This window comes from Acinonyx jubatus, chromosome E1, assembly GCF_027475565.1.
Source record: "Acinonyx jubatus isolate Ajub_Pintada_27869175 chromosome E1, VMU_Ajub_asm_v1.0, whole genome shotgun sequence".
Taxonomy (NCBI): Eukaryota; Metazoa; Chordata; class Mammalia; order Carnivora; family Felidae; genus Acinonyx; species Acinonyx jubatus.
The window spans coordinates 58,809,273-58,834,003 of NC_069397.1; the positions used below are offsets into that span (position 1 = coordinate 58,809,273).

The window sequence follows — 24,731 nt, forward strand, 5'->3', positions numbered from 1 at the left end:
GGGGGCGGCCGGCTGCTCTGAGATCTGAGGACAGAGTGTGGGGAGGGGCCCGAACTCCCCAGATCCCAACACAGAAATCGGGGCTGCCCCGCCGGATAGGCCATATCCGGCCAGAGGGAGGTCCGTCTCTTGTGGACCTCTGACCCCTCCAGAGCCTTCATGGGGCTTTTGTGGCCGGCCTTCTCTCACCCCTCCCCACGCCCTCATGCCCTGGCAGGTCTCCTCCGTGGCCCCAGCTCACCATCGTTTCCTTCATGTGGCTCTTGACATAGCAACTGGTTGCTGAGGGCACGGGTCCCACCTGATCCCTGTGAGGCTAGTCCCCGGCGGGCTCACTGTACTGGGCCAGCCTGCCTAGCCCTGGCTTGGTTCTTGCAGCCACAGGTGGCCCTGAGGTAGGGATGCCAGGGCCAATCCCTAGCTCTAGGTCAGGCCAGGTAGCACGCCTGTGGTGCTCAGGAAAATGATGCTTTGTCCTGCTGCTGGCCCAGGGATGGTACCTGCCTCGTTAACTTCAACGAGCAACCCCGAGATATGGGGGGCGGTTGTTCACCCATTTTATAGGGGAGGAAACAGGTTCAGGAAGCTGTGTGGTGGGTTTTGAGTCCAAAGAGTCTGACCGGGGGCCGTCTGGTCCTCTCTTTCTCTTGGCTGCCCTCTGAGGCCTGTCTCCCTCTGCCTTCCTTGTGTTGGGAGTAGATGTTCCCCGTTTCCAGCTCCTGCTGGTCAGCCAGGCTCTTGGCGTAGAGGCTGCTCTGGGACCCTGGCCGGGGGCGCCTGCCTCGTGGGCCCCTGCCCAGGCAGCCGTGGGCGGGGCAGCACTGCGCTGGACCAAGCCCAAGGCCCCTGCCCCTCGTAAGGGTCATCGTCACTGCTCAAGAGCTGTGTCAGCCTTAGGTCCATAGCGCCTGAGAGGCTGGGACAGCCAGCGCACCTCTGAGCCTCAGTTTCCCCATCTGCAAACCGCCCTCACCCTTCAGACCCAGCGTGACACAGTCAAAGCCAGCAAGTACGAAGCATTTGCCACCGACCGCTCTGTCTGGCCTGTTCCCCGCAGCAGCCGTCCGCTGCTGGGCCGGGGGCCGCCGTTTGCAGTGGGAGCGTGTGTGGGGGCAGCACTGGCTGGGCGAGGGGGAGGCCCCTTGTCGCTGCCTGGGCACATGGACTGTCTGCAGCATGACTGTACGGGTCCGAGCAGCCAGGATCCCCCAGGTGCAATGACCTGAGTGTGGCCAGGATGCCCCACCCAGGGGGCTTGGAGCCCTCCGGAGGGCAGGGTGCAGAGCCTGGGCCAAGAGGTCTGGGCAGGGCAGGCGGCAGCCCCCCTGCATTTCCCGGGCAGCCAGTTGCATGGTGGGATGTCAGCGAAGGTTTTGGGGGTGACGCCGGTCCGCCCCCAGCTCCTAGCTCTGAGGGGCTGTTGTCTTTCCCAGCTGGAGGCCTGCAGCGATCTGGGGCCCCAGCCCTCCCAGGCCTCCCCTCCTTCCGAGGGCTCTCCCCTAAGCTGTGCTGCCTGAGCCTCCCTCCTCCCTGGGAGCACGTGTCAGGAGCCCGGGACTGTCCACAGGCCGCCCGGATCCCGGGCAGGCTGCCCGCTGCCTGTGCTCCAGAGACGCCTGCAGGAGCCTGGCCCCTTCCCCCAACACCTAGTGCTCCTCCGAGCCTGGGAAGAGACCGAGGCTGCCAGGCCCTGCGCCTTGGGCCGCGGGGGGCAGTGAGTATGCGGGGAGCGCCTGAACTGGAAACTCGACGGGTGGGATGGAAGAGGAATCCACACGAGCCTGCACTTGGCCGCCCAGCTGCGGAAGGCTGAGGCCGGGGCACTCCCCGAGGGCCGAGCTTCCAAAGCCCGCCCCCTCCCAGAGAAGGGGTCTCACGCAGGGCAGGTCGTCCCAAAGTCCAGGGGGGACACCCAGGGGTCTGGCCACCAGGCGTGAGGGGGCCTGTGGACAGAAGCAGGGAGGACCAGGGGAGGGGCTGTGGCAAGGTTAGCACTCCTCCCCGGGCAGACGTGATTAGCCGATCGCCGCACTCGAGCCGCCTGTAGGTGCAGCCTCAGAATCCTTCTTAACCCAGTTCTGGCTTGTCCCGATCATCTGGTAGACTTGACGCCACAATGGAAACCCGCTGACGTCCTGAGTGAAAGGGGCGTCTCGTGGGAGGGAGCTGGCGTCCAGTCAGTGTCAGGCATTGGGCCATGACCCCTAGCCTGGTACCTGTGGCAGAATCCTAAATGATAGCAGTGCGTCAGGGCCCGAGGAGCAGGGGCCATTTGCCCAGCTGTGTCCCTGGGTGTCTCTGTGGAGGTCATCGTGGGTGAAGTAAGTGTGGGATCCTTCAGGGCTGGAAGGGGGGGGGCTGCTGGGCTCCATCTGGGGGAACTTACCCCTGCTGATCCCCAGAGAGGGCCTGACCCAGAGGAGATGGGCTCTGATTGGTCAGATGGGCAGTTGAGCTGCTGGGAGCCCGCCCCGGGTGGCCAGTTGGGCCTAGTGGTCGTGTTGTGAGGAGCTGCCCTTGGGAGCTGATGCTGGGATCAGCTGGCAGCTACAACCTGAGGCTCGATGGCCGGTGAGAACTTTCCAGCAATTGGAGCCTCATGATAGGGGAGGGAGTCACCCTCCAGGGAGACAACAGTGGCCCGGGGCACAGGGGTGTCTGTTGTCGAAGGATCTTGTCCTGAGAGCCGGGCAGGACGTTGGCGGGGTGAAGGTGGTTGGAGCCTCCCAGAGTCTGCTGAGCGTGCTGCCTCTGTGTGGAGCTCTGTGGGCCTGGGCTGGGGCTCCCTGGCCTCCCCGCCAGAGAGCCCTGGTCCTCTGGTTGGCTGGCCGCACACCGCAGCCCCCCCGCCCCAGACCTGGCCAGGAGCACGCCTGCCCTCCAGCCTCCCGAGAGACCCAAGAGCAGTCCCCAGCGGGCAGGATGCCCATTTCATCACACCCATCGGGTGATGGCCTTGACCCTCTAGGGTCCCCCATTTTCACTTATGTCGTGGGGTTGAGTGTCCTGGCAACTCACAGCAGCGGGCAGGGTGGACGGTGTCATCGGTGAGACATCCACTGAGGCCCGGGACCCCTCCCCAGAGCTCCATCAAGAGCCTCAAGAGCCTCCAGGGCCTGGAAGGCAGTGGGAGGCCAGGGACAGACCTGGGGCCTGGCTCCCCACCGTGGGCCGTTGCTTAACAGATTTGCCACCTGTCAATTAGCTCCCACCTCAAGGATTACGAGGGTCTGGAACGGGGTCCTGGACCACCATATTCCCTGCAGGAATGTGGGCTCCTGGGCTCCTGGGCATCCAGCCCCTGCCCCTCTCCCTGCACCCCGAGCCGTCCTGAGAACCACAGCCCCCGCCCTCTGCCGTGGCCCCGTCAAGGACCCACAGCGGCCCTGCCTCATGCCTTCTCATGACAGCTGCTGTGGTTTGTAAAATCAGCTTTATTTTCTTCAGTTCAGAGAGGATGATCTCGGCGAAAAGAAAGGGACCTTTCTATGCTTGGCCGGGAGGCCCCCTCCACATCCCCGTCTAGTCCCCCCCCATGCCCCTTCTGCTGCTTTTTCCTTCTCCCCCAACTTCCTCCCCACAGCTCGAATCTCCCTGTGGGATCCCCGAGGGCAGGGCCTCAGGCAGCTGGAGGTGGGAGGGAGTCCCCTGCTCCCTGGCCTGGACTGCCACCAGCTCGGCTCAAAAGGAGAGGGGCTCGGACAGGCACCCTAACACCGAACATCCCCCCTCCGACCCAGGGCGCCGCAGGGAGGGGCTCCCCGCTCAGCCAGCGGACGCCACGGGTGGGCGGCAGGCCTAGACCTCCCGAGGGGTCACGGGGAGGCGGGGGTGTCCACGCCCGGGAAACGGGTTCTGGGAAGGAGGAATTTACAGACTTCTGTTTACCAAAACGAGGCCCCGTAAAACATTTAACAGCGGCCAATTAAAAGGGGACAGCTGCGGTGGCTTACCACCCCGGCCCCCGCCCGCGCGGCACACACAGGCCCCGGCCCCCCGCCCGCCGCCCCCGGCTGCTCCCGGCCCGTCCGGCTCTCAGCTTTTGTCAAGTCTCCCAGGAGCTGAGTTTAATCTAGGGAACAGCTGTTCCAGATGCGTCTCCCCACACAAACTAGGCCAGTTGGCCAGGCAGGAGGGGGCTAGGAGGGGACAGGCCGGGGCGGTGGCTGGCACCTTTCCCGAGCCCTCACATGTGCCTGGGGACGTGAGCCCTAAGCAGAGAGCCATCCAGGGACTTCTCTGGCCTCCAGATGGGGCTGCCGGGAACGTCCCTTGGGGACAGGGTTCCACAGCTCCACCTCCGAACCAAACTGCACCATCTGGGTCTGAGGGACCGAGCCCGCTGGGATCAGGGTGCAGGCCACCCCATTCGGGCTGGGGGATCCCAGACGGCCCCCATTTGGTGCTGACTGCTTTCCATTCCAAGCTCTGCCCCTGCGTCTGCGTTCTTACCTCTGAGCTGAGCTACGCAGCCTGATCCACGGTGGCACAGCGCACCCCCCGCCCTGCCCCCAGCCTCAGGCCTGCCAGGGGACTCCCGGGCCCCTGGTGCTCGAGGTGGGCTCCAGGGCTGACCCCAGCTGCCTCGACCGCCACCCCCAGCACTGAGATAGAGCCCCCACGCCGGCCTCCACACTCCACCCTCCGCCTCTGCGGCGTCTGTATCCAGACAGACCAGCCTCAGGCCGGGAGTAATGCCCCAGGCCCTCCGAGGACGCGGGGGACTGGAGGCCTGTCCCGTGGTTCTGGCACCGCCCCTTCTGGAAAGGTGTTTCCCAGAAGATACTCCGTGGGGTGCTCAGCCACCAGCTGTTACAAAGAACGTTCCACTCGAACAGCAGAGGGCTTCTGTCGTAAATGGACTCAGGGAAGCAGTTAATGGGCAGGATGAAATGGGGCTCTCTGCCCCGGGACTCGTCCGGACTCCACTGTGACACTAGGAGGGGTGCTGGTGCCCGCTCCCCAGGCATGGGGCTCACGGCTCCCTTTTATCAAGGGCGACAGGCCACACACACCAGCCTGGGGGGCCAGCCTGCCCTCCCTGCCCAGGACTGCTGTCCGCAGGGCCCCACTCGAGCTCCTCCTTGTCCCTGTGGCCGCTGCTCCCCGGGGAAGACCCTGGATGGCTGTTCCCTCCTCACAGCCAAGGCCACCTTGAAGGGTGGGAAGGCGCTCCTGGGAGCTGATTGCTCCTGGGACAACCATGGGGTGAGAGAAACTCCTACAGAGCACGTTCAGAGCGTCACCTCCAAGCAGGAGTCAGAGTAAGACTGTCTCCTGCCTGCCCCAGCTGTGGGCCCCCACCCCCGCCCCTCCCTGCTGGGCCATGAGGGGGAAGGACCAGCGGTGAGGAGCCCCGGTCAGGGTGGCTGGCGGCCCTGGACATCCAGCAGACACAGCTCCCCCAGGCTGTGCTTATGCCTGTCTGTCCTCGTCCCTTCTGCGGACAGGGTGTGCATCCCAGGTGGCAGGAGCCCCCAAGGTCCAAGGCCAACAGGTGGGGCCAGCTCCAGGGTATGGCTGGCGTTCCTGTGCTGGGCAGGGCCAGGCCCCAAGGATGGTTTAGGCCCCAGAGGGACGGAGAAGGGCCTGCCTGGCATGACTCAGACCCCAGGAGGGGTGTCAGGGCTGGGGGCCAGCTCCCTCTGTAGATCTCAGAGTGGAGGCCGGGCTGCTGGAGAACCCGCCATGCTGGCAGCCCCAGCAAAATGCGAGTCGGCACCCCCCGACGGCGCCAGCCCCAGGGTGCAGGCTGCCCGAGCACTTAGGTGCCCGTTGGATGGCGTGGGCCGAGGTGGCACCTGGCCCTGGCTGTCCTGGCTGGCAGTTCGGCCTGTGCAGCAAGGGTCTCCGTCCAGCATGTGTGTCCGCTGCGGCCCCGTCCTCCCAAGATGCCTCTCCGAGAGGAGCTTTTGTTGCCCTGCCTCAGAGCTCCCGCCGTGTGCTACTGGGGGAGGGACCGCAGGCGCCCTCTCCCATCTTCCTCTCTCCCAGCCCATCAGCAATTCAATTTGTGCCGCACCAGAGGGATGGTGTTAGTCGAGTCAGAGTTAATATGATGTATTGATGGGTTGATTTCCCACCGGCGGGCTGTATACCAGGCTCTGCGGGGCGCCGCTCCTGGGCCGCCCACTGCTTCTCCCCTCCCTGGGGTCAGGGCGCATGCGGGCCGGGGCCTCGGGGGTGCCTCTGCAGCCAGTGTCCTTGCTCCTCCAGCTCCAGGGTACCCCAGATTTTCGGGGAGTCTGGCATCCACCTTCCTACCCATGAGCCACTTGGATCACCATGGAAACAGCAATGTTCTCTATGGGCAACATCGTTTCTATGGAACCCAAAAAGGCAAGTGCTGGCTTGGGGCCTCGCTGGGGGTCTGGGGCGCAGGGCATCCGGGAGGGTGGGGCCGGGCAGGGCTGGGGGCTTCTGGGGTACCAGGTGAAGACGGCCAGCCTGGGCAGACCCTCCTCTCCGGGTCTCAGGCCACGGCGGGGTAGGGACCGAGGACAGGGAGCCTGCTTCTCAGGCTCCCGGAGGATTTAAAGTCTCAGGACCATGGCCAAGAGGCAGGTCATGTGCTGGGGTTAGGTGCGCACCCTGAAGACACAGCCATGCTGTCTGGATGTCTCCGGCTCCGGTGGAAGATTCCCAAACGACCGAAGCCCCTAAGGGGTGGTGCCTAGCCCCTCGGCACCTAGCCTTGACCTGCACACACGATTTCCCGATCCCCACCGCCCTGGGCAGCTCAGGGGGGGAGGATGCCATCGGGCGGCGGTGGGGGGGAGGAAGCCCCCAGAAGCCTGCACTTCCTGCCTCACCCAAGCTGCACACCAGGGCCTCAGGTCAGACAGAGGCTGCAGGCTGTGTTGGGGCATCAATGTGCCCCAGCAGGCAGAGGAGGGGCTCTCATTCCATCGGCAGGAGGGGGCCCCCAGGAGGTGTCTCTGGAGAGGGGACACCGAGGTCAGGGCTTTGCTGATGAGAAGGCAGAGCTGACGGGACTGTGGGGAGGGTGTACGTGCACACGTGTGTACGTGCATGCATGCCCTGTCGGGCGTGCACACGCACTCTCATGCAAAAGCCCAACCTCAAGGTCATGGATCCCATCAGGGAGCCCACAGGAGATGTGGCCACCGGGGGAGTGGCTGGGGCCCTCAGTGCCCTGTCTCCTAGATTTTTCCTGGATGGGATCACATCTCATTTGCATTTTAGGAAGGTTTCTCTGGGGTCGTGCCAGTAGATGGGCAGGGAGGCTGTTGGGTTCCTTACCATGTTTCAGATGACCAGTGATATGGACCTGAATTGGGGCATGGGGGTCCCACTGGGGATGTGGAGGGGACATGCAGGTCGAGAGGTCCTAGGTGACCCCGATTCATGGCCAGGCTGTGGGAGGGGTGCACCTGCGGGGGAGCAGTTCAGAGGGGAGGGGTGAGTTCGTCTTCCACACAGAGGGACTTTCCTAGGGGTATCCAGGAGGTGGCTGGACACACATGGTGGGGGACAGGTTGAGCCAGCCCAGGGAGAGGGGCCAACCTGGGTGAGGACACACACAGCTCCGGGGATCCCAAGGAGCCCCAAGCCTGGGGCCCTCAGTGGAGGCAGAGGAGGGGACCACAAAGCACCCAGCAGGGTCTGGCTGATGGACAGGACACCGGCTGGGCTTCAGGACCTAGCAGTTCAATCAGAGTGTGCTGAAGGGGGCCTCAGGGAAGGAAGGGAGGCCCCCAGCAAGGTGACCCCCAGTGAGGCAGTTTTGGGGTGGAGCCTATGGCCAGTGCTCATGTCCTCCTAGCCCTGCCCCAGTCCTTTCTCCCAACAAGCTTCCCACTCCCGGACATTGCTGTGTCTTGTGCCTTTGGGCCGGGCGGGGCAGCTGAGGTCTGGAAAGCTTTGGCCTTGACCCAGCCGAGGATGGGCTGGCTGGGATTGATTCGGACAAGGGTCGGCCTGTGCCAGGGCCAGGAAAGCCCGCCACCCCCTGCCCCAGGAGATGGGTAGGTGAGGGATGCTCCCCGGAAACCAAGTTTCCCGCATGTGGGGCCAGGTGCTCCGCTACCCAGCCAGAGAACAGCCCCCACCGGCCCCAGGCGGGGTCCCCCAAACTCCCACGCGTGCAGCCGTTTTGACGGCATTTGTCAGGGGCGACAGCCCGACCCGGTGACCCTGAGCCCAGGACTGCCCTTGCAGTAATGGGGCGCTCGTGGCCTCTCGGCTTTCAGTGCTGTGATGGAGCCCCACCCAAGAACGTTTTGGTTTCGGAAATCAAGCTAATTAGGTTTCACCCAGGCTACTCTTCCCCAGCGCCCCGCCCCCTGCCCCCCTCCCTGCCAGTTTTAATTAGCAGGAAATTGACAAGGAACTTATGTGCATGAGGACGGTTTTACAAGTTCCAAATGTTTCTTTGTTCCCCCTTGTCTGCCCCCTCGGGGTACCCCAGGTCCACAGAGACAGGAGCCCAGCTTTGGGAGCAGCCGGCGACCCCAGGGCCAGCCTGGGACCCACATAAAGTGTGGCCCCAGGCTGGAAGGGCTGGCCCAGGGCCCAGGCTGGACAGCAGGCCACGGCCCGGCCCAGGGAGCTGGGGGTACACTGCCCCCTACTGCCCACCACCCACCGCCAGCCTCCATGGGCCCAGAGCTATGGGGGCTGCCAGCTGCGATCACTTCCTCTTCTCCCTTCAAAGCATCCCCGGATCCCCCGGCCTGAGGTTGCCACAGTTAACATGCAGAGAGGAGCTGGGGGCCTGCCAGGGTGTTCAGGAGGTAGGCGAGCGGGGTCCTCCGCCCCCAGCCCATCCTCAGACTTGGCCTCACTTTCTCCTGGGTCTTAGCCCTTACAGGGGCCTAGTCAGAGACGGGCACTTCGCAGTCCACAGTGCACGGTCCCACTTGCAGTGGCCAGGTGTCCGGGCACAGCCAGCGGTGTGGTGGCCACATCACGCCACATGCTGTGTGCCACCGGCCACTTAGACAGCCCCGAACCGTGAGTCAGCGACCTCCCCTGCTTTTAAGGTTCTGATGGCCGATTGCGAGGCCCTGGCGTTGCCTGGGGCGGGGGAGATGCCTGTGGCCCCGTACCCCTCCCGGCTCTAATCCCTGTGGGCGCCGGGCCTATGGGCGCCGGGCAGGGCAGGGGCCCCGGGCCATTCGCAGCTCCCACCTCCCGGGGGGCCGAACGCGAGTCAGAACCTTCCTAGGGAGAAGGAGTTAGTGTTTACCCGGGGACAGAACGACGATAAAGTTCTGGAGACGGACGGTGGTGGCGACTGCACGGCACCGTGAAGGTTCGCAGTGCCAGCCGACGGCGCACTTAAACACGGTTAAAGGGGTGGACCCGACGTGAGGTCTCTTTTACAACTTTAAACCTTCTCAGACGGTAACTGCCAGCAGGCGGTGGACAGGCTCCTGGAGGCTGTGTCTTGGGGAAGTCCCCCAGCCCTCCGGTGACCACGCGGTTCTCTCGGCACGCAGATAACTTCTACCTGCGCAACCTGCCCCCCCAGCCCACCCTCCTGCCTGCCAACCACAACTTCCCCGGCGTGGCCCGAGCCGCCCCCGGCCACCCCATCAGCTCCTGTAGCCGCGACCGAGGCGAGGCCGGCCCCCTGCAGAAGGGTGCCAAGGAGTTCGACCGCTTCCTCATGGGCAGAGAGCTGGGCAGAGAGAAGGCCGGCAAGGCTGCGGAGGGCAAGGAGAGGCCGGCAGCGGGGGAGGAGGACGGCGGCAAGGAGCGGCACAAGCTCGTGCTGCCCATGCCGGCAGACGGCCACTGCAAGGACGGCGGCGGGGCGCCCCGGGGCGCCTGCGAGGGCCGCCCCAAGCACCTCGCCTCCTGCCTCCTCAACACCAAGGTGCTCAACGGCGAGACGGGCAAGGCCTCGCTGGCCAGCTGCGCGGGGGGCATGCTGGTGCGGCCCGGCGTGGGCGTCGCGGCCTCCGGACGCTGCACCAAGGAGGTGGCGGGCCCTGCAGAGCCCGGGCCGGCCTTCAGCGAGGGCCTGGAGAGGCGGCAGACGCGGTGCCAGGCCGCGTCCTACGCGGTGCCGTCTGGCCTGCCCGCCGGGCCGCCCCCGCCCCTCAGCACAGCCACCGGCTCCTTCCCCTGCTTGCAGCTGCACGCGGGCCCGGACGGGCTCTGCCCACTGCAGGACAAAGTCCCCCGAGACCTGAAGGCCAGCGGGCCCACCTTCGTGCCTTCCGTGGGACACCTGGCCGACAAGAGCCGCCCCTTTCAGGCAGCCGAGGCCTGTGCGGTGGCAGGTGACGGCAAAGACCGGCACCTCGAGGGGGCCTTGGCCCCTGAACACGCTGTGCCCTATGGGGTCTCCTACGCTCACCTGAAGGCCGAGGGCAAGGCCGAGCGGCGGCCTGGGGGCTTCGAGGCGGCTCTCAACCCCCGGCTAAAGGGCCTGGAGTATCTCAACAGCACAGGCCCCGAGACCCCCTTCTCCGGGCTCCCCAAAGGTGGTCTGGACAAAAGTGGCTACTTCGAGCTGCCTGCCCACTCACAGGACTGTGCCCGGCCGAGTCACCAGGACCCGCTGGGTGGGAAGGTCGCCCAGGCCTGCTGCACTTTAGATAAGACCGCCAGCAAGGAGGCCCCCTCCGGTCCCCCTGGGGCCCAGAAGGTGGCCCGGATCCGGCATCAGCAGCACTTGGTGACCCCCGAGGTGGAGCCAGGGGGCAGTGGGGCCGAAGCCAAGCGCACGTCCCTGGAACTGGCGTCTCTGGGCTATGGTGGGCCCCACCTACCCCCATGGAGCATCCAGTCGGGCCAGGGCACTGCCATGGCCATTGGCGAGGAGCATAAGGCTGGCACCTACCTGGACCCCTTTAGCGGCAGCCTGCAGCAGGCCGCACTCCTGCCCCAGGATCTGCCTGCCCCACCCGATGAGGTCTCGGCCATGAAGAACCTGCTCAAATACAGCAACCAAGCGCTGGTCGTCGGCCAGAAGGCACCCTTCGTGGGCCTGGGTGGCCTCAAGGCCAGCTGTGCCCAGCAGGATGTGAAGTTCCCCGCCTCCAAAGGCCCAGCCCAGGCCCCGGGCGAGGCAGAGAGGCCCGACTGTGCCCGAAGCCGGGAACACGACACCCCACACAGTGACGCGGAAGTGAGGCAGCCTCCCGTGGGCATCGCGGTGGCCTTGTCCCGGCAGAAGGACACGGTGAGCCGGCCCGAGACGGCCTACGGCACCAACAGCGGGCGGCAGGGCCGGGCAGCCCCTGCATTCAAAGGTAGGCCCCTGCGCAGGGATGGAGACGGGAAGTGTGGCTGGCCTGCTCTCCTCTGCCCATCCGGAGCTCACAAAGGGCGGGCCCTGGACTCACCCGCCATCCCTGCCCCACGTCTTCGGTCCCGTCCCTCGCTGGGCTGACCGGCCCGCCCCCATCCCTCGAAGCCACCACTCCCCACACCTGCCTTCGGCAGAACCCCCGAGGCCCATGGGGCGGGAGACCCTCCCTCGGTTTGTCACCCCCTTGCCCTGCTTGCTTTAGCCTCTGGCTCTCCGGCCACCCGAGCCCCTGTCCCTTCTGCCATGTCCGCAGCGGGAGCTGGGCCCCGCTCCACCCACGTGCTGGACCTGGAGGCTGAGGAAGAAAGGGCACGCCTGTCCGAGGACCGTCTGGGGCTCGCCGGCCGGGAGCTCCTGCTTCAGTGAGAACAGGGCTTCAGCCGCCGCGGGGGTGGGGGGGAGGCGGGGGGGGGTCAGGCTTTGTGGCCTGACTCGGGCGGGTCTGCCTACCCCCACCCCGGGTTTGCTGGGGTTTCTGCCCGTGTCGAGGGGAGCTCTACGAACTTTTCCCTCTGCTGTCGGGGCCGCTGTGGGGGAGGAGGCCCCCAATACTGAGGCCCGCCCTATCCTGTGGTGTACCTGGGACCTTCTGAGCCTCACTCCCTCCTCCAAGGTTGATGTCCACAGGATGGGGTGGAGGAGGTGGGTAGGTGGCCAGGCGGTTGGGCTGAGCCCCCTCCACCCTCGGTGATGCACAGGGACAAGGACCGCCTGGAGTTCTCCCGGATCCACCCGCCCGGCGGCTGCCCCGGAGACCTGGCCCCTCATCTCATGATCGCCAGCGGCTCCTCGCTGCAGAACAGCCAGCTGGGCGGGGACCCAGCCCCCCACCCCCACCCCGCCCACCCCCCGTGGCTGCCCCGCACCCGCAGCCCCTCTTTGTGGATGGGGGGGCATTCCTACGGTCAGTGCTCCCAGGGCAGGCGGCGGGGGGGAGGGGGGGTGGGAGGGACGCCAGGATGCCTGGGGCGGGGCATGCGTCCTGACCGGGCTGGACGGTCCTCAGCCTGGTGTGGGAGGCCCGAGAGCGGCAGGACCCGGTGCTGCACGCGCCCTGGTGACCGGGCCTTGTCTCCCCAGGCCTCGGGCACCCCGCCCTGCACCAGAACTTGCCCCCCGGCTTCGCCGCCTCTGTGCCCGGCTCCATACCCTCCGTCTTCCCCCTCTCCCAGGACAGCCCTGCACAGCTCGTCATTCTGCCCTCGGAGCCCACGCCCCACACAGCCCCCCACGCGCTTGGTAAGAGCCTCCCGGGCCGGCTGTTTGTATGGGGAGGGGGCTGTGGGAAGTGGGTCTGGAGAAGGGAGCAGCCCACACAGCCGTGGGGACAGTGAGGCGGGGCCGCCCGCCCGTGGCCCAGGCCCAGGAAGCAGGCGCGAGGTAAGTGAGGGGCGGGGAAGGGGGCCGGCTCAGGGGGTCGGGACACGGGGCGCAGGGCCCCGTCCTGGCCCATCTGCCTGATGGTTCCTCTGGCCCTGCCCACAGCTGACGTCATGGACCAGGCCTCACTGTGGCCCCCCATGTATGGGGGCCGGGGCCCCGCCTCCCACGTGCAGCACCCCGGCCAGCTCCCCGTGTACTCGCGGTCCCAGCTCCTGCGCCAGCAAGAGCTCTATGCCCTACAGCAGCAGCAGCAGCAGCAGAGGGCTGCGCCCGTCCAGGTACCTGCCCCAGGCCACACCCAGCGGGGACCCAGGGCTCCTTCCTCCCTCTCTGCTCCAGGCCTCCCCACCCCCCAACGCCCTGAGCAGGGGGTCGAGCCGGCTGAGCCTCTCCCTCCCCCCCCAACAGCGGAAGCCCGAGGACCACCACCTGGAGCAGGAAGAGCCCGCCCAGGAGAAGACCCTGAAGTCCACCCACAAGCCAGTTGCCTTAACCCCCACAGCCAAGGGCACTCCCTCACCTGCCACCATAGGCCCTGCCAAGCTGTCCCCTTGCTGCCACTCGCCTACCCCGAAGCCCCCTGCCAGCTGCCCCACACCGCCACCGCCACCGCGTCCCGGAGCCTCGTGCACTTTATCCGTCCGCCCCTCGGGCAGCCCCGGGCCCGGCTCCAAGCTGCCCAGCTCCGAGGACAAGAGTGGGGAGGGCCGGCGGTCCGGAGCCGACCTGAGCGCGTTGGAACCAGGTGAGAGCGGGCAGCGCTGGGCTGACCTTGGCCCGCCCCCTTCCACTCGGAGGCTTTTCTCCACTTCCGGGTGGGCAGAGCTGAACTGAGGGGGCTGCCTGGTTTGGCACCTGCAAAGGCCTTCCAGGAAGGGCCCAGGGCGCTGTTCCTTGTCCCCCGTCCACAATCCTGGATGACCCATGCGGCGAGCACTGAGGGACCCCACCACCTCCTCCCCAGTTCCTGGCAGACGGGGCGGGATGAGGGCTGGGCTCAGCTGACCGGCAGTGGGGGCTACGGACAGTGAAGTGCCTGGCCTGCTGGGGCCGGTGGCAGGACCTGGGCACAGCCGCGGGACCGGCTCCCGTCCCTGGCTCCGGGTCTCGGCGAAGCGGGGCAAGGGAGCTCCTCCTGGAGCCGTCTGGGCCCCTGCCGCCCACCGCCCGCCACGCCCCTTGGCTCTCGCTGTCCCGGAACGAGGCCCCACGTCGACGCGGCGAACCCGTGTGGCGAATATAAAACCCGCCCCCGTCCCACAATAAGGAGACTGAGCCAAGAGAAGTTGTTTTTGTTTTTTGGGGGTTTGGGTTTTGGGGTGGGGAGTGTTGCTAGCTTTTTTCCTCTTAGTTTTTTTTTTTTTTTTTTTTTAATGCAGTTAATGGGGCATGCTTCCGACAGGCTGCCGGCTCGTTCTGGTTCTGAGAAAGCCTGGTCCAAGTATCTTGTTTTAAACCACCCCCCTTCTGGTTAGCCACAGCACACCGTGCCCCAGAGGGCCCCTGCACACCCCTGTGGACCCCTGGGACCACGGCAGGAGCTGAGGTGGTCACAGCCGTCTGGCCAGGGAGAGCGTCCTGGGCTGGGCTGGGGGTGCTGGCTCCAGGGACCTCCTCTCCTGCCCTCAGGTGCCCCCTCAGTGTAACGTGTTCCCTGTCCTCATCTCACCTGTTTAGAAGGCAGAGGGCAGGCTGGAGACCCTCCCTCCCAGGTGGCAGTCGGGGATTTGAGGCCACCCTCTTGGCACAGGGCCACCCGTGCCCCCAGCTGCCCTCTCCTGACAACACTCCCTCTTTCACAGACCTGCCTCCCGGATACATGTGCCCTGTGGCCAGCTCGGGCTTCTCCCTGTCCCCCAGCGTGCACTCTCCTGACCTCTCGGACCCCAAAACTATGCAAACTGCAGCTCCCAGGGTCCAGCCTGAGCCAGCGAGGACGTTACTACCCGGGGAGCTGCCCCCCCGAAGCCCCCAGAGCCCACAGGAGCCGGGGTTGCCCTTGGGGGCCAGGGAGGCCACCCAGGACCTTGCCGCCACCCCCCACCCTGCCGAGCGGGGACCCTTGGGGAAGGCAGCAGACCTCAGCCCACTGGAGGGGCTTCGAGAACTGCGATGTGGGGCCCTCCTCGAGGGAGGGGGCCCCGAGGCCATCGGCCAGGCTCATTCTACTCAGGGAGGGGCTGCAGAGGAGGGGGCTGCGGTGGAGAGGGGCACGGAGGTGGGGCCAGGGCCTTCATCGGGGGCCAGCGCCCCGGCCCCGCAGCAGCCGAAGAGTCCAGGTGCCCTCAGTGAGGCCGGGCCGGGCAATTGGCAGGCCCCCAGGGAAGCAAAGCCGGAAGAGGGGGCTGAGTATCAGGAGGTCGAGCTGCAGGAGGAGGAGGGCCGGGGGCCAGCTTCCAAGAACAGCCACCTGCCCAGGGCACTCCCGGGCCTGGACGCCCTGGTGGCCGCCACCATCGACCTGGGGGACCTGCCAGGTGTCAGCCCGCCGGACCCACAGCTTGCCGCTGCCCCTGGGCCCCCACGCACAGCCCCCTCGCCCTGTAGCTCAGGGATTCATGGAATTGCCCTGCTCAGCGAGCTGGCCGACCTGGAGATCCAGCAGCAAAGGAGGGAGCCCACCTTGCGAGGTAAGCACCACCCTGTGAACGCTCTGGAAGCTGGACCCTCGGGGCCAGGACTGCACCCTGACCGTGGTTTCAGAAGGACAGAGTCTGGGTCAGCATGCCCCGTGTATGTTGCAGTGTCCACAGCGCCCCGTGGGGGCCTTACAGTTGTCCCCATACGCTGTCCCCCGGTCACATTACGAGGAAGCCAAGACCCTCGGGGGATGAGGTGGCTGAACTGGGGCCTTGCCTCTGGGAAGGCAGAGGAAAGCCTGTGTGGCTCCTGGCCCGAGGCCTGCCAGGTCTTCGCTTAGGACGCACCGGCTGTTGCCTCCCAGGCCCAGGGGAAGTGGTCCAAGACTGACCACGTGTCCCCCGCAATGTCACCAGGGCCGGGGTGCCGGTCCTTCCTGTCCCAGGGCGGAATGCAGGTTGAGATGCTTCTGGGCTCCCGGCCCCAGAGGGGCCCCAGGGTGCGGGCACAGGGCCTGGTGCCACCCCATGGTGAGCCCTGGACTGGAGCCCGTGGGGACCCCACACAGGCTAGCCGGGGTAGTCGCCCCAGAGGGGCCCCCTGAGGAAACCCTCGCGCGGGAGCACCCCTAGCCAGGCATCGTGCGCGCTGATATTTATAGACAGAGCCCAACAGAGTTCTCTCAGCTTGCCCACTTGTTTTCCTGACGCATAAAGCGCTCTGCTGCCAGCCACAGGCGCCTTTTGTGCTCTTTGGAGATAAAGCAAATGTTCTCGTAAAGTTAATTTCCCCAGAGGCCTCTGTGTCACTCTTCCTGCCCACCTAGACGGGCCCACCGCTGTGCCGAGGGCAGTTTGCTGGGGAGCACCCACCGTGGACTCCCAGCTGGACCCCAGGAGGGCCTAAGTTAGGGCTCCGGGCTGTAGGGTGAGGGGGGGAGCCCCGGGCCAGGGCTGGGCTGCCCAGACCCACCACGTGAGCGCGGCTGGCACGAAAGTGCCGAGCGGATGCCGGGCCCAGTGTGTGTGGCCACCCAGTCTGTGCATGTGAATGCCTGCTGGACCGCGGCCCATTCATTGAAAGAACGCTCACGTGGAGACCACGTGAGTCCCCTGTGGGCGTTGCAACTGCAGCCCAGGCCAGGCGCCTCAGTCGCTGGGGTGTGTGGACCAAGGAAGATGCATGGCCAGGTCGCCACTCCACCCGCCCCTCCTGGAGCCCCCAGGCCCTCACCCTCCTCTCCTGGAACCCGCAGGCCCCCACCTTCCCCTCCTGGAGCACTCAGGCCCCCACCCTCCCTTCCTGGAACCCCCAGACCCCCACCCTCCCCTCCTGGAACCCCCCGGCCCTCACCCTCCCCTCCTGGAACCACCAGGCCCCCACCCTCCCCTCTTGGAGCACCCAGGCCCCCACCCTCCCCTCCTGGAACCCCCAGGCCCCCACCCTCCCCTCTTGGAGCACCCAGGCCCCCACCCTCCCCTCCTGGAGCACTCAGGCCCCCACCCTCCCCTCCTGGAACCCCCAGACCCCCACCTTCCCCTCCTGGAGCACTCAGGCCCCCACCCTCCCCTCCTGGAACCCCCCGGCCCTCACCCTCCCCTCCTGGAACTCCCAGGCCCCCACCCTCCCCTTTTGGAGCACCCAGGCCCCATCCTGTCCTCTGTCCCAGTTAACTGGCCAGTCTGTGCACTCTCAGATCCAGAGCTGTTCCCTATGAGCACAATGACCGCCTTGCCTGAAATGAATTAGGAGATTGGCTGTGATCTCAGATGAGCAGCAAGATTCACAGAGGGAGAAAGTGGGAGAAGTATGTCCCAGAAGCAGGGGTCCCGAGGGACAGCAGAGCCTCCTGTCCCTTCCTCCCCAGAAGGGACCCCCTGAGCCCCCTCCAGGCCGGGCACGGGATTTGGTGGAAGGCCCCTGGGAAGCAGGGACGAGGAGGTTGGCAGGTTTGCAGCCGAGTTGTGGTGGGGCAGGAGTTCAAACCCCAGGCCATTTGCTCATGGGCAACCTCACTGACCTGGGTGCTCAGAGCCCCTCAGCCCCACCCAGAAGACCTCAGCTGCAGGACCCTTGGCCTGCCCCCACCTGGGCTCAAGTTGGGGGGGGGGGGGCTCAGTGGGGGCACTGCCTGGCCCTCAGACCTCCGCACCAGATGCAGGGACTTGAGCCCCAGACTGAGCCCTGGGGTGGGAGAAGGGTGGGGAGTCAGACCCTGTGTCTGCCTGGTCTTGGATGGGAGGTCTGTACCCAGGAGCCCAGCTCTGAGACACCAGAACATCCCGCCCTTGGAGAGCCACCTGAGCCTCCCTTCCACCCTGGATGTTTGGGGAGCCCAGGCCCTGTCCGTCCCCGAGTGCGGATGCCCCTTTTTTCCTGAGTGAGCCTGAGATCCAGGTCTGCAAAGCTGCGGCTTGTCTGGGTAGCCTGGCCCCAGGCCCTTCCAGGGACAGGAGTTAGAGACACCCCAGGGCATGGGGTGGGGCTGTCTCTCTCTCCACAGCCCCCAGGGCTGCAGAGCTTTGCAGGGTGTTGTTTGAAGCCAAGAAAAGCCCTCCCCGCCTCGTCTCCAACCCGCCCCCCCCAACTACCCCCCCCCCCCCCCAGGCTCACCCATGCGATTGTACCGGCTCAGCAGGCTCAGCCTGAGGACCGGGGCCGGGCCGGCCGGGCAGGGGAGCAAAGGAGCTTCCTGGTGACCACAGTGACCCCAACAGATAGGACACTGTGTGGGACTTGTCGCTGAAGTAGGGCTTCCGTCCGGACAGCCCTGCCCTGGCTTCTAGAGGGAAGAGCAGCCCACGCCCTAGGAGGAGAGAGCCCCTTAGCCTCCCGCTCCGGGGCCACCCAACACAGCCTCCTGTGGCCTCAGCTCAGAACCGGCGTCCAGAAGTTTCAGCTCCTGGCACCCGCCTCGCCGCCTTGTCCCACCCTGATGGCCGCGTCCCCCCTTTGCGGTTAACGAGTATTTCGCAGGGAGGTGCTTGGAAGCAGATCTCCCTGCCTCTTCACGCATTCTCTCCGTGCATTTTACCTGTTTGTGGCAGGGTGACTCGCGGATTCTTACTCTCTTTGGTCGGTTGTAATCTGCACTCTCACTATTTAACCGGAGGATTGGAGCTGTGGCAGATTCGGCCCCTGCAGCTGGCCCATGTGCCCGCTGCCGTGTCCCCCTCACCTTCCGAGCACCTCCTGTGTTCCTGGCTCACCACACACCGCCCCCGCCCCTGGAAACAGCCATTTCTCCCAGGAGCCAGGCTCCTTTCCTGGGAGGTGGAATTAGAAGCCACGCTCAGGGTGTTAGATGTGCTCATTGCCCCTGGGGTATCGCTGCTCCCCGGCCACCCCGGAGGAGCTGTATGTCCTGTAGGTCCTGAAAAGCACAACTGCCCGTGGACGGCTTTAGCCCCAGCAGCCGTCTGACCCCGCAGGGCTCCCCCTGGCCGGCTCCCCTTCCCTGGCTGTGGCTCCTCGTGGGAACAGCCTGCCCACGGGGACCCGACTCCCCACCTCCGCCGCCACCCTGCCCCGTCCCGAGTCTCCGCTCCAGGCCTCACCCCTGGATGGACGCTGCCCTCCACTGGCTCAGCTCGGACCCTGCACTGGGCCGTTCCTCTCACCCCACTCTTCATGAATCTGGGAGGGGCAGGAAACGCACGGGCACTTTCTGTTGAGGCCGAATAAGCCACAAGCCTCTATCGGATGGATTGGGCGCTTCCCCAACTGGCCTGGCCCACAGTAGCCAGGGGGGACTTCTCCTCTCCCCGGAGCTGAGGCAGGGTGCTCGGTGCCTGACCCTGTGCCCATCTCGCTGTTTCCCACCACCTCACCCTGGTCCTTGGTCCTCGTGGCTGGGGGAGCCGGGCAGCCTGGAGGGTCTGGGCCATACCAAGATGCAGGCGGACAAGAGACCCTGTGAGGGGCGGTACGTGCCCGCCTGCCGCACACACACTGACCCTCGTGTCCCCCGCAGAGGAAAAGGACGTGCTGGCATTCGACCTGCAGCGCCTGGCCACGCTGGCCTCAGCCTGGTCCCTGGCGGAGGCCGCTAGCCTGGACAGCCCCTCCTCCTCTGCCCAGCCCCCTGCCGCCGACCCCTGCAGGGCTCCCACACTCACCCCCCGCATGCAGATTCTGCAACGGAAGGACACCTGGACCCCCAAGACCAAGCCTGTGAGTGGGGGGGAGGGGGGGGCCCGGTCGCCCCCGGTGCAACAACCCAAGGGGCACCCCGAGCACCCACGCCGGCCGCCCCCGCCGTGGGGCCCCGCCTGGGCTCACAGGCCCCTGCGCCCCTGCCCGCCAGGTCTGCCCCCTGAAGGCCGCCATCGACCGGCTGGACACGCAGGAGGTGGAGATGCGCGTCCAGCTGGCAGAGCTGCAGCGGCGCTACAAGGAGAAGCAGCGGGAGCTGGCTCGCCTCCAGCGCAGACACGACCACGAGTAGGGCCCCGGGCGGCAGCTGGGCGGGGCGTGCGTGGCAGGGGCCGGGTGGGGGGGCCCCCCCGCTGTGCGGGCCCGGGACCACTACCTCGGGGTCAGGGAGCCACCCCACGCACGCCCGGGCTGAGCTGGGCTGGAGGCTGGCGTCCAGGATGGCCCCCGGAGGCCGTGGGAGGAAGGCTGGCGCGTTGGGCCATGTGAGGGCCCAGCTCCCCGAGTGTCGGGGGGGCCTGCCCTGCCCCTGCAGCCCTCCAAGGCCAGTGCCCTCTGCTGAACCCCTGTCAGGGGGGCCAGGGTGGGTGCAAGCCTCTGAGCACCCCCCACCCCCGTGGCCTGCAGGAGAGAGGAGAGCTCGCGCAGCCCCGCGAGGCGGGGGCCCGGCCGGCCGAGGAAGCGCAAGTACCCCAGCTTGCTGCCCGCCCTGCGTCCTGGGGGCCAGCTCCCCAGGGGCGACGGCAAGAAAGTCAAGTAAGTCCCGGTGCGTGGGCCGCCGTGGGGTGCCCCGGGCTGGGGGTGCGTGTGGCGGGGCTGGGGTGGGCCCAGGGTGCCCTCGACGCCCCTGTCCGCACGCTGCTGCCCCCCCCCCCTTCAAGCTCCCGTGAGGACCCAGCTCCCCTCTCCCAGAGCTGTAGCCACGGACAGAGCCCGCTGCGGACCTCTCCCCTTCCCTCTGCCCCACGCTGGGCCCAGCGCGTGGCCACACCAGGTCCACACACCTGGCCGTGGCATCACCCCTGCCCGCGCCCGGCCCCCTCGGGTGCCAGGCGGCGTTGCGGAAAAGCCTCTCTGTCTGCACCGTGTAACGCCGTTGGTCACGCTGCGGTGCTGCGCACGCTGTCGGCGCAGTGTTATTATCCATTACCCGCCCGGCGCACTCGTTGGCACGCTCCCGGGCCGGGCATAATTGTCCTTCCCGGCTACAAATTGCCTCTCCCGGCAGACCTATTTGCATAAATCCAACGAGCTGCTCCAAACGCGATTGGCGAGCCTGCATGCGCGCTGCATCAATCCTGATGATTTGGTAATAATAGTTAAATCGGCACTAAATGGTTCCTTCAATTAAGACAGAGGCAAAAAATTAATCTCAGGGCTTTATGTCACAAAACATTAGCAAATGCAGAGAAGGTTACAGGGAGGGGGGTTCGCATCGCCTGTGGGCGGTGGCGGGGATAGGCCATATGGCTGGGGGGGGGGGCGTCTCCCCGAGCTGCCCCTCCCCCCACTGCCCAGGTGTCCCCAGGCTCTCCCTTTGAGAACCAGCCAGCGCTGTCGGGGCCTCTGGCCAAGGTAGGGCCCACCGAGGCCAGAGTCTGGCCAGTGGCTGCGTCAGGGAGTCCTGGCGAGGCTGCCCCGAGCTGCCCTCAGGCCCCCGGCCCCGGAAACCCCGGCCTGGTACTTGGCATTACAACACTTCCTCCACCGACCCACGAAGCCCGGCCCTGGCTGGAGGGTAGCAGCCTCGGGACAAGGAAGGACGCACAGTCCAGGGCCCTCCCTCCTCAAGGATCCGGCTCCCTCCTGAATCCCAGGCTCTCCCCCGCTGCGGGCCGTGCCCTGCGGTGGTTGCCAACAGCTGGGACCAGGCAGGAAGTGGAAGGGTGGGGGGGTGGGAGGTGGGGGCAGCCTCACTGCACAGCCGGCTTCCTGCCTGGTCCCCTCTCTGGGCGGGAAGGTGAAAGGTGATGTCTGTCCCCACAAAGCCAGGGTTCTCAGGCTCCGTCTGTGACTCATTTTCATTAACACCATGTGAGTGGGGGAGGGGGCAGGTGACAGGCCCAGCCCCACCCACACCTGTGGGACATGGGGAAACCGAGACTTGGTGTCAGTAGACTCCCAGCCCCCCCCCCGGGATGTGGGTGCTGGGGTTCAGGCTCCCCTCCCTCAAGAACTGGGATTAAGAGCAGGTGTCTGAGCCCAGCAGTCAGGGTCCCAGGAGGCTGGGAGGCAGACCCTGGACAGGAGTGTCTCTGGCCACTGTGCCCCGACCTCTTTCTGGCAGTGGCGGAGAGGGAAGCAGGGGACCCCATTCTCAGGAGCCTCTCTAACACCGTCCTTGTTCCAAACCCGTGGTGGCCGCTGGCCTTGGCACTCAACGAGGGCCAGTCCTGGGACCGGGACCGACCTCCCCCACCCTTGCAGAGAGCCGTAATAGTTCGCGTCCCTGTTTCCCAGGTGTGAAGACTGAGGCCACAGCTGGGACACACAGTGGTCCAGCTGGCCACAGAGCCCTGGCCCCTGAGCTTTAGGCCGCCCCTCCCCGGTCAGCGAGAGGACCGGCCGGCAGGCAGGCGGCTGGGGCTCAGCACTGGCTCGGCCTCCGGGCCGCCTGGCAGCACGGCGTGTGCTCCAAGGAGCCTGGCACAGGAGCGCAGCCTCATTCGGGAAAGGGCAGAGCGAGGACAGGGCCAGGGTGCCGAGGCGTGCCTGCAGCTGGCCCATGCCCACCTGCGCCCCCATGCCCCCAGGGCGGTGCGGTCCAGCCTGAGCCTGCTGTGTGCTGAGCTGCGGGGTGGCGAGGAGCCTGCGAGGAAGCAAAGCCGACTGGAGAGCAGCGTCTACGTGGGCCTGCAGCCAGCCTCTGCGGTGAGCACTGCAGCGGCCTCACCCTGGGCTCTGGGGCTCGGTGAGCCTCACGGCAGAGGCCGGCCCTGGGCCTGCAGGTGTGACTGGGGCTGGCGATGCTCACTCCAGCAGAAAGAAAAAGTGCACGGTGTTATAGGTCACGGAGTCTTCAGCAGTGAACCCAGTGTCAGGTGCACCCCGTGTGCAGTGGGTGGCCTGGAGGCAGCTGTCACCCCACCTGAGCGTGCCGGCCCTCCCAGAACAGACACCCGGGCCCTCGACGTCCGTCCCCCAAGCTCAAGTAGGGTGGGCGGTCTGGGAGGTGCTGTGGAGCGGGGGATAGGGGTGCTGGGCTCCAGTGGCCGAGCCCCGTGCCCCCTGGGCCCCTTCAGAGGACGGGGGCCGAGGAAGTGCCACTTGTGAGCCGGCGCTGGCAGAGGGCAGGCTGAAGGCCGCAGGGCTGAGCGCAGCCACCGCCTTCCCGTTCACAGGAAAAGGTCCGGTGCAAGAGAAGCAGCGGTCAGGGCGAGCTGGCGTCTGCCATGGCCCACAAGGTGGCCCAGCTGAAGCCGAAAGTGAAGAGCAAGGGGCTGCCTGCCGGCCTCAGCCCCTTCAGGCGGAAGGAGGCCGCCCCAGGGGGACGCATCCGGAAGAAACTGTCCAGAGCCAAGAGCACCAAGGTGCCGGGGGCCGCCCGGCACACGCAGCCGGATGGCGGTGGCGGCAGCAGGGAGACGCCCAAGTTCCCAGCCCAGTCGGCGGTGGCCCCGGCACACGAGGCAGGCGAGTGGGTCCGAGGGCCGCAGCCGGGACCGCCGGGCCCAGACGGCCATCAGAGCCAGGTGGCGGCTTGTGGAGTGTGGGGGACCCGGGGACAGCCTCCCCGCTGGGGCAGCCGGGGAAGGAGACCATGCCCTGCGGCTCCCTGTGGGGCCACGAGAGCCACGGGAAAGAAAGAGGCCTCTGGATACATCCCGGAAAGGGGGCTAAAAATAGCCCCTCTGCCGGCTGGAGGCAGCTTTCCTGCAGGCTGATCTGGAGGGGTTATCTGGCCTCCAACAGGCACACGTGTCCAGAGACAGGAGCCTGGAGAACTAGGTGCTTCCTCCCCACCAGGCCTCGCCCCGCCTGCACCCAGCTCGCGCCTGAGAACAAAGGGAGGGCGAGAGGAAGCAGGAAGCAGGAGGGCAGTAAGGGGCCGGAGCTGCCCTGAGGAGGGGGATCCCCAGGCCCGCGGGCTGGCGCCCCACTGCCCAGGGCGTAAGAAAGGAAAATAGAGACAGGGAAAGGAAGGTCAGAGAGGGGCTCCTCCCCTAACCCGTGCTCGTCCACACACCCTCAGCAGGAGGCCGGCCCAGGTGCCTGTCCCTCCCCACCCCTGCCCCCATCCCCCGCCCCCAAAATGGCGTGGCTGTGACACCAAGTCATCTGGACGCTCTGCCTTCCCCAGGCGCCGGCTATGACAGCGAGAACGGCATAGATTTCTTGGCGACAGAGGCACCCCCCAAGGAGACCGGGCTGGCGCTGCATGGGGGGGCCAGTGTGGCCATGCTGGGGCCATCACCCTCTTCCGTGGTCAAGATGGAGGCCAACCAGAAGGCCAAGAAGAAGAAGGAGAGGCAGGGCTTACTAGGTAACGAGGAGGCCAGGGCGGGCTGGGGCCAGCCTGGCGGCTGGGGGCCCAGCACCCGGGACGCCTGTGACGGCCGCCCTCTCCCCGCACAGGGGCCTGCCGCCTGTCCAGCCCAGAGAGCGAGGTCAAGGTCAAGAGGCGCACAGTGAAGGCCAAGGTGGGCACCAAGCTGGAGCGGGCCCCAGGACGCAGGCCCCCAGGCGCACCAGGCAAAAAGAAAGCCAAGGGCAAGGCCAAAGGTGGCCTGCGGGCGGAGCCGGGGACCACCCCCAGCAGGGACACCCTCTTCAGCCCCGCCCGCGCCTTCACCTGCCGTGAGGAGGGCAGCAAGCTGGCCAGCGAGCGCCTCAAGAGGGCCACACGCAAGAGCACAATCCTCCAGCCAGGACTGCGGGTAGGCTCTGCGGGCACCCCTGCTACGGGGCACCCCGGCCAGCCTGGGCTCCGTGGGCGGGCGTCAGATAGAGAAGGAGCTCCCACCCTGTCCCCCTTGCCCGCTCATGTGGCCCGCCCGGGGGTGATCCTGCCCCGCACCCCTGAACTCCCACTCCGGGTCAGCCTGCACCACGCCCGGCGGTGGCTGTGAGCAGGGAGGCTGGGGCCCCCCTCACCGCGGTTCCTTCCCTCCCGCCCCGAACAGAGGAAGAACGGGGCCCTGTCCATCGCCCTGTCGCCACGCAACGCCAAGGCCATCCTGGGGAAGGGCAGGAAGGTGGGCAAGGTGAAAAGCAAGGCTGTCGGCAAGCAGGTAGCGTCCCCACCCCCACCCCCACCCCCCCCCCCGGGCGCCCAGTCGGGGTTGCAGACCTCTCCCGCCCCCACCTCCAGAGGGAGTTGACCCCT

At 66.6% G+C, this 24,731-nt stretch overlaps 1 protein-coding gene across 2 annotated transcripts in view; it reads left to right on the forward strand.

Annotated features, from left to right (window-relative positions):
* The window catches only part of BAHCC1 (BAH domain and coiled-coil containing 1), a 62,731-nt gene that overhangs the window by 31,144 nt on the left and 6,856 nt on the right, over positions 1-24,731 (forward strand). For both annotated transcript variants that reach the window (XM_053212224.1, XM_053212225.1), the window contains exons 4-19: positions 6,217-6,339; positions 9,465-11,228; positions 11,541-11,649; positions 11,986-12,191; positions 12,368-12,526; positions 12,773-12,948; positions 13,079-13,415; positions 14,473-15,300; positions 19,224-19,423; positions 19,557-19,693; positions 20,033-20,161; positions 22,159-22,276; positions 22,747-23,038; positions 23,706-23,888; positions 23,981-24,282; positions 24,529-24,636. In XM_053212224.1, the coding sequence (XP_053068199.1) occupies positions 6,217-6,339; positions 9,465-11,228; positions 11,541-11,649; positions 11,986-12,191; positions 12,368-12,526; positions 12,773-12,948; positions 13,079-13,415; positions 14,473-15,300; positions 19,224-19,423; positions 19,557-19,693; positions 20,033-20,161; positions 22,159-22,276; positions 22,747-23,038; positions 23,706-23,888; positions 23,981-24,282; positions 24,529-24,636 (5,171 nt within the window). The remainder of the gene's footprint in view (positions 1-6,216; positions 6,340-9,464; positions 11,229-11,540; positions 11,650-11,985; positions 12,192-12,367; positions 12,527-12,772; positions 12,949-13,078; positions 13,416-14,472; positions 15,301-19,223; positions 19,424-19,556; positions 19,694-20,032; positions 20,162-22,158; positions 22,277-22,746; positions 23,039-23,705; positions 23,889-23,980; positions 24,283-24,528; positions 24,637-24,731) is intronic.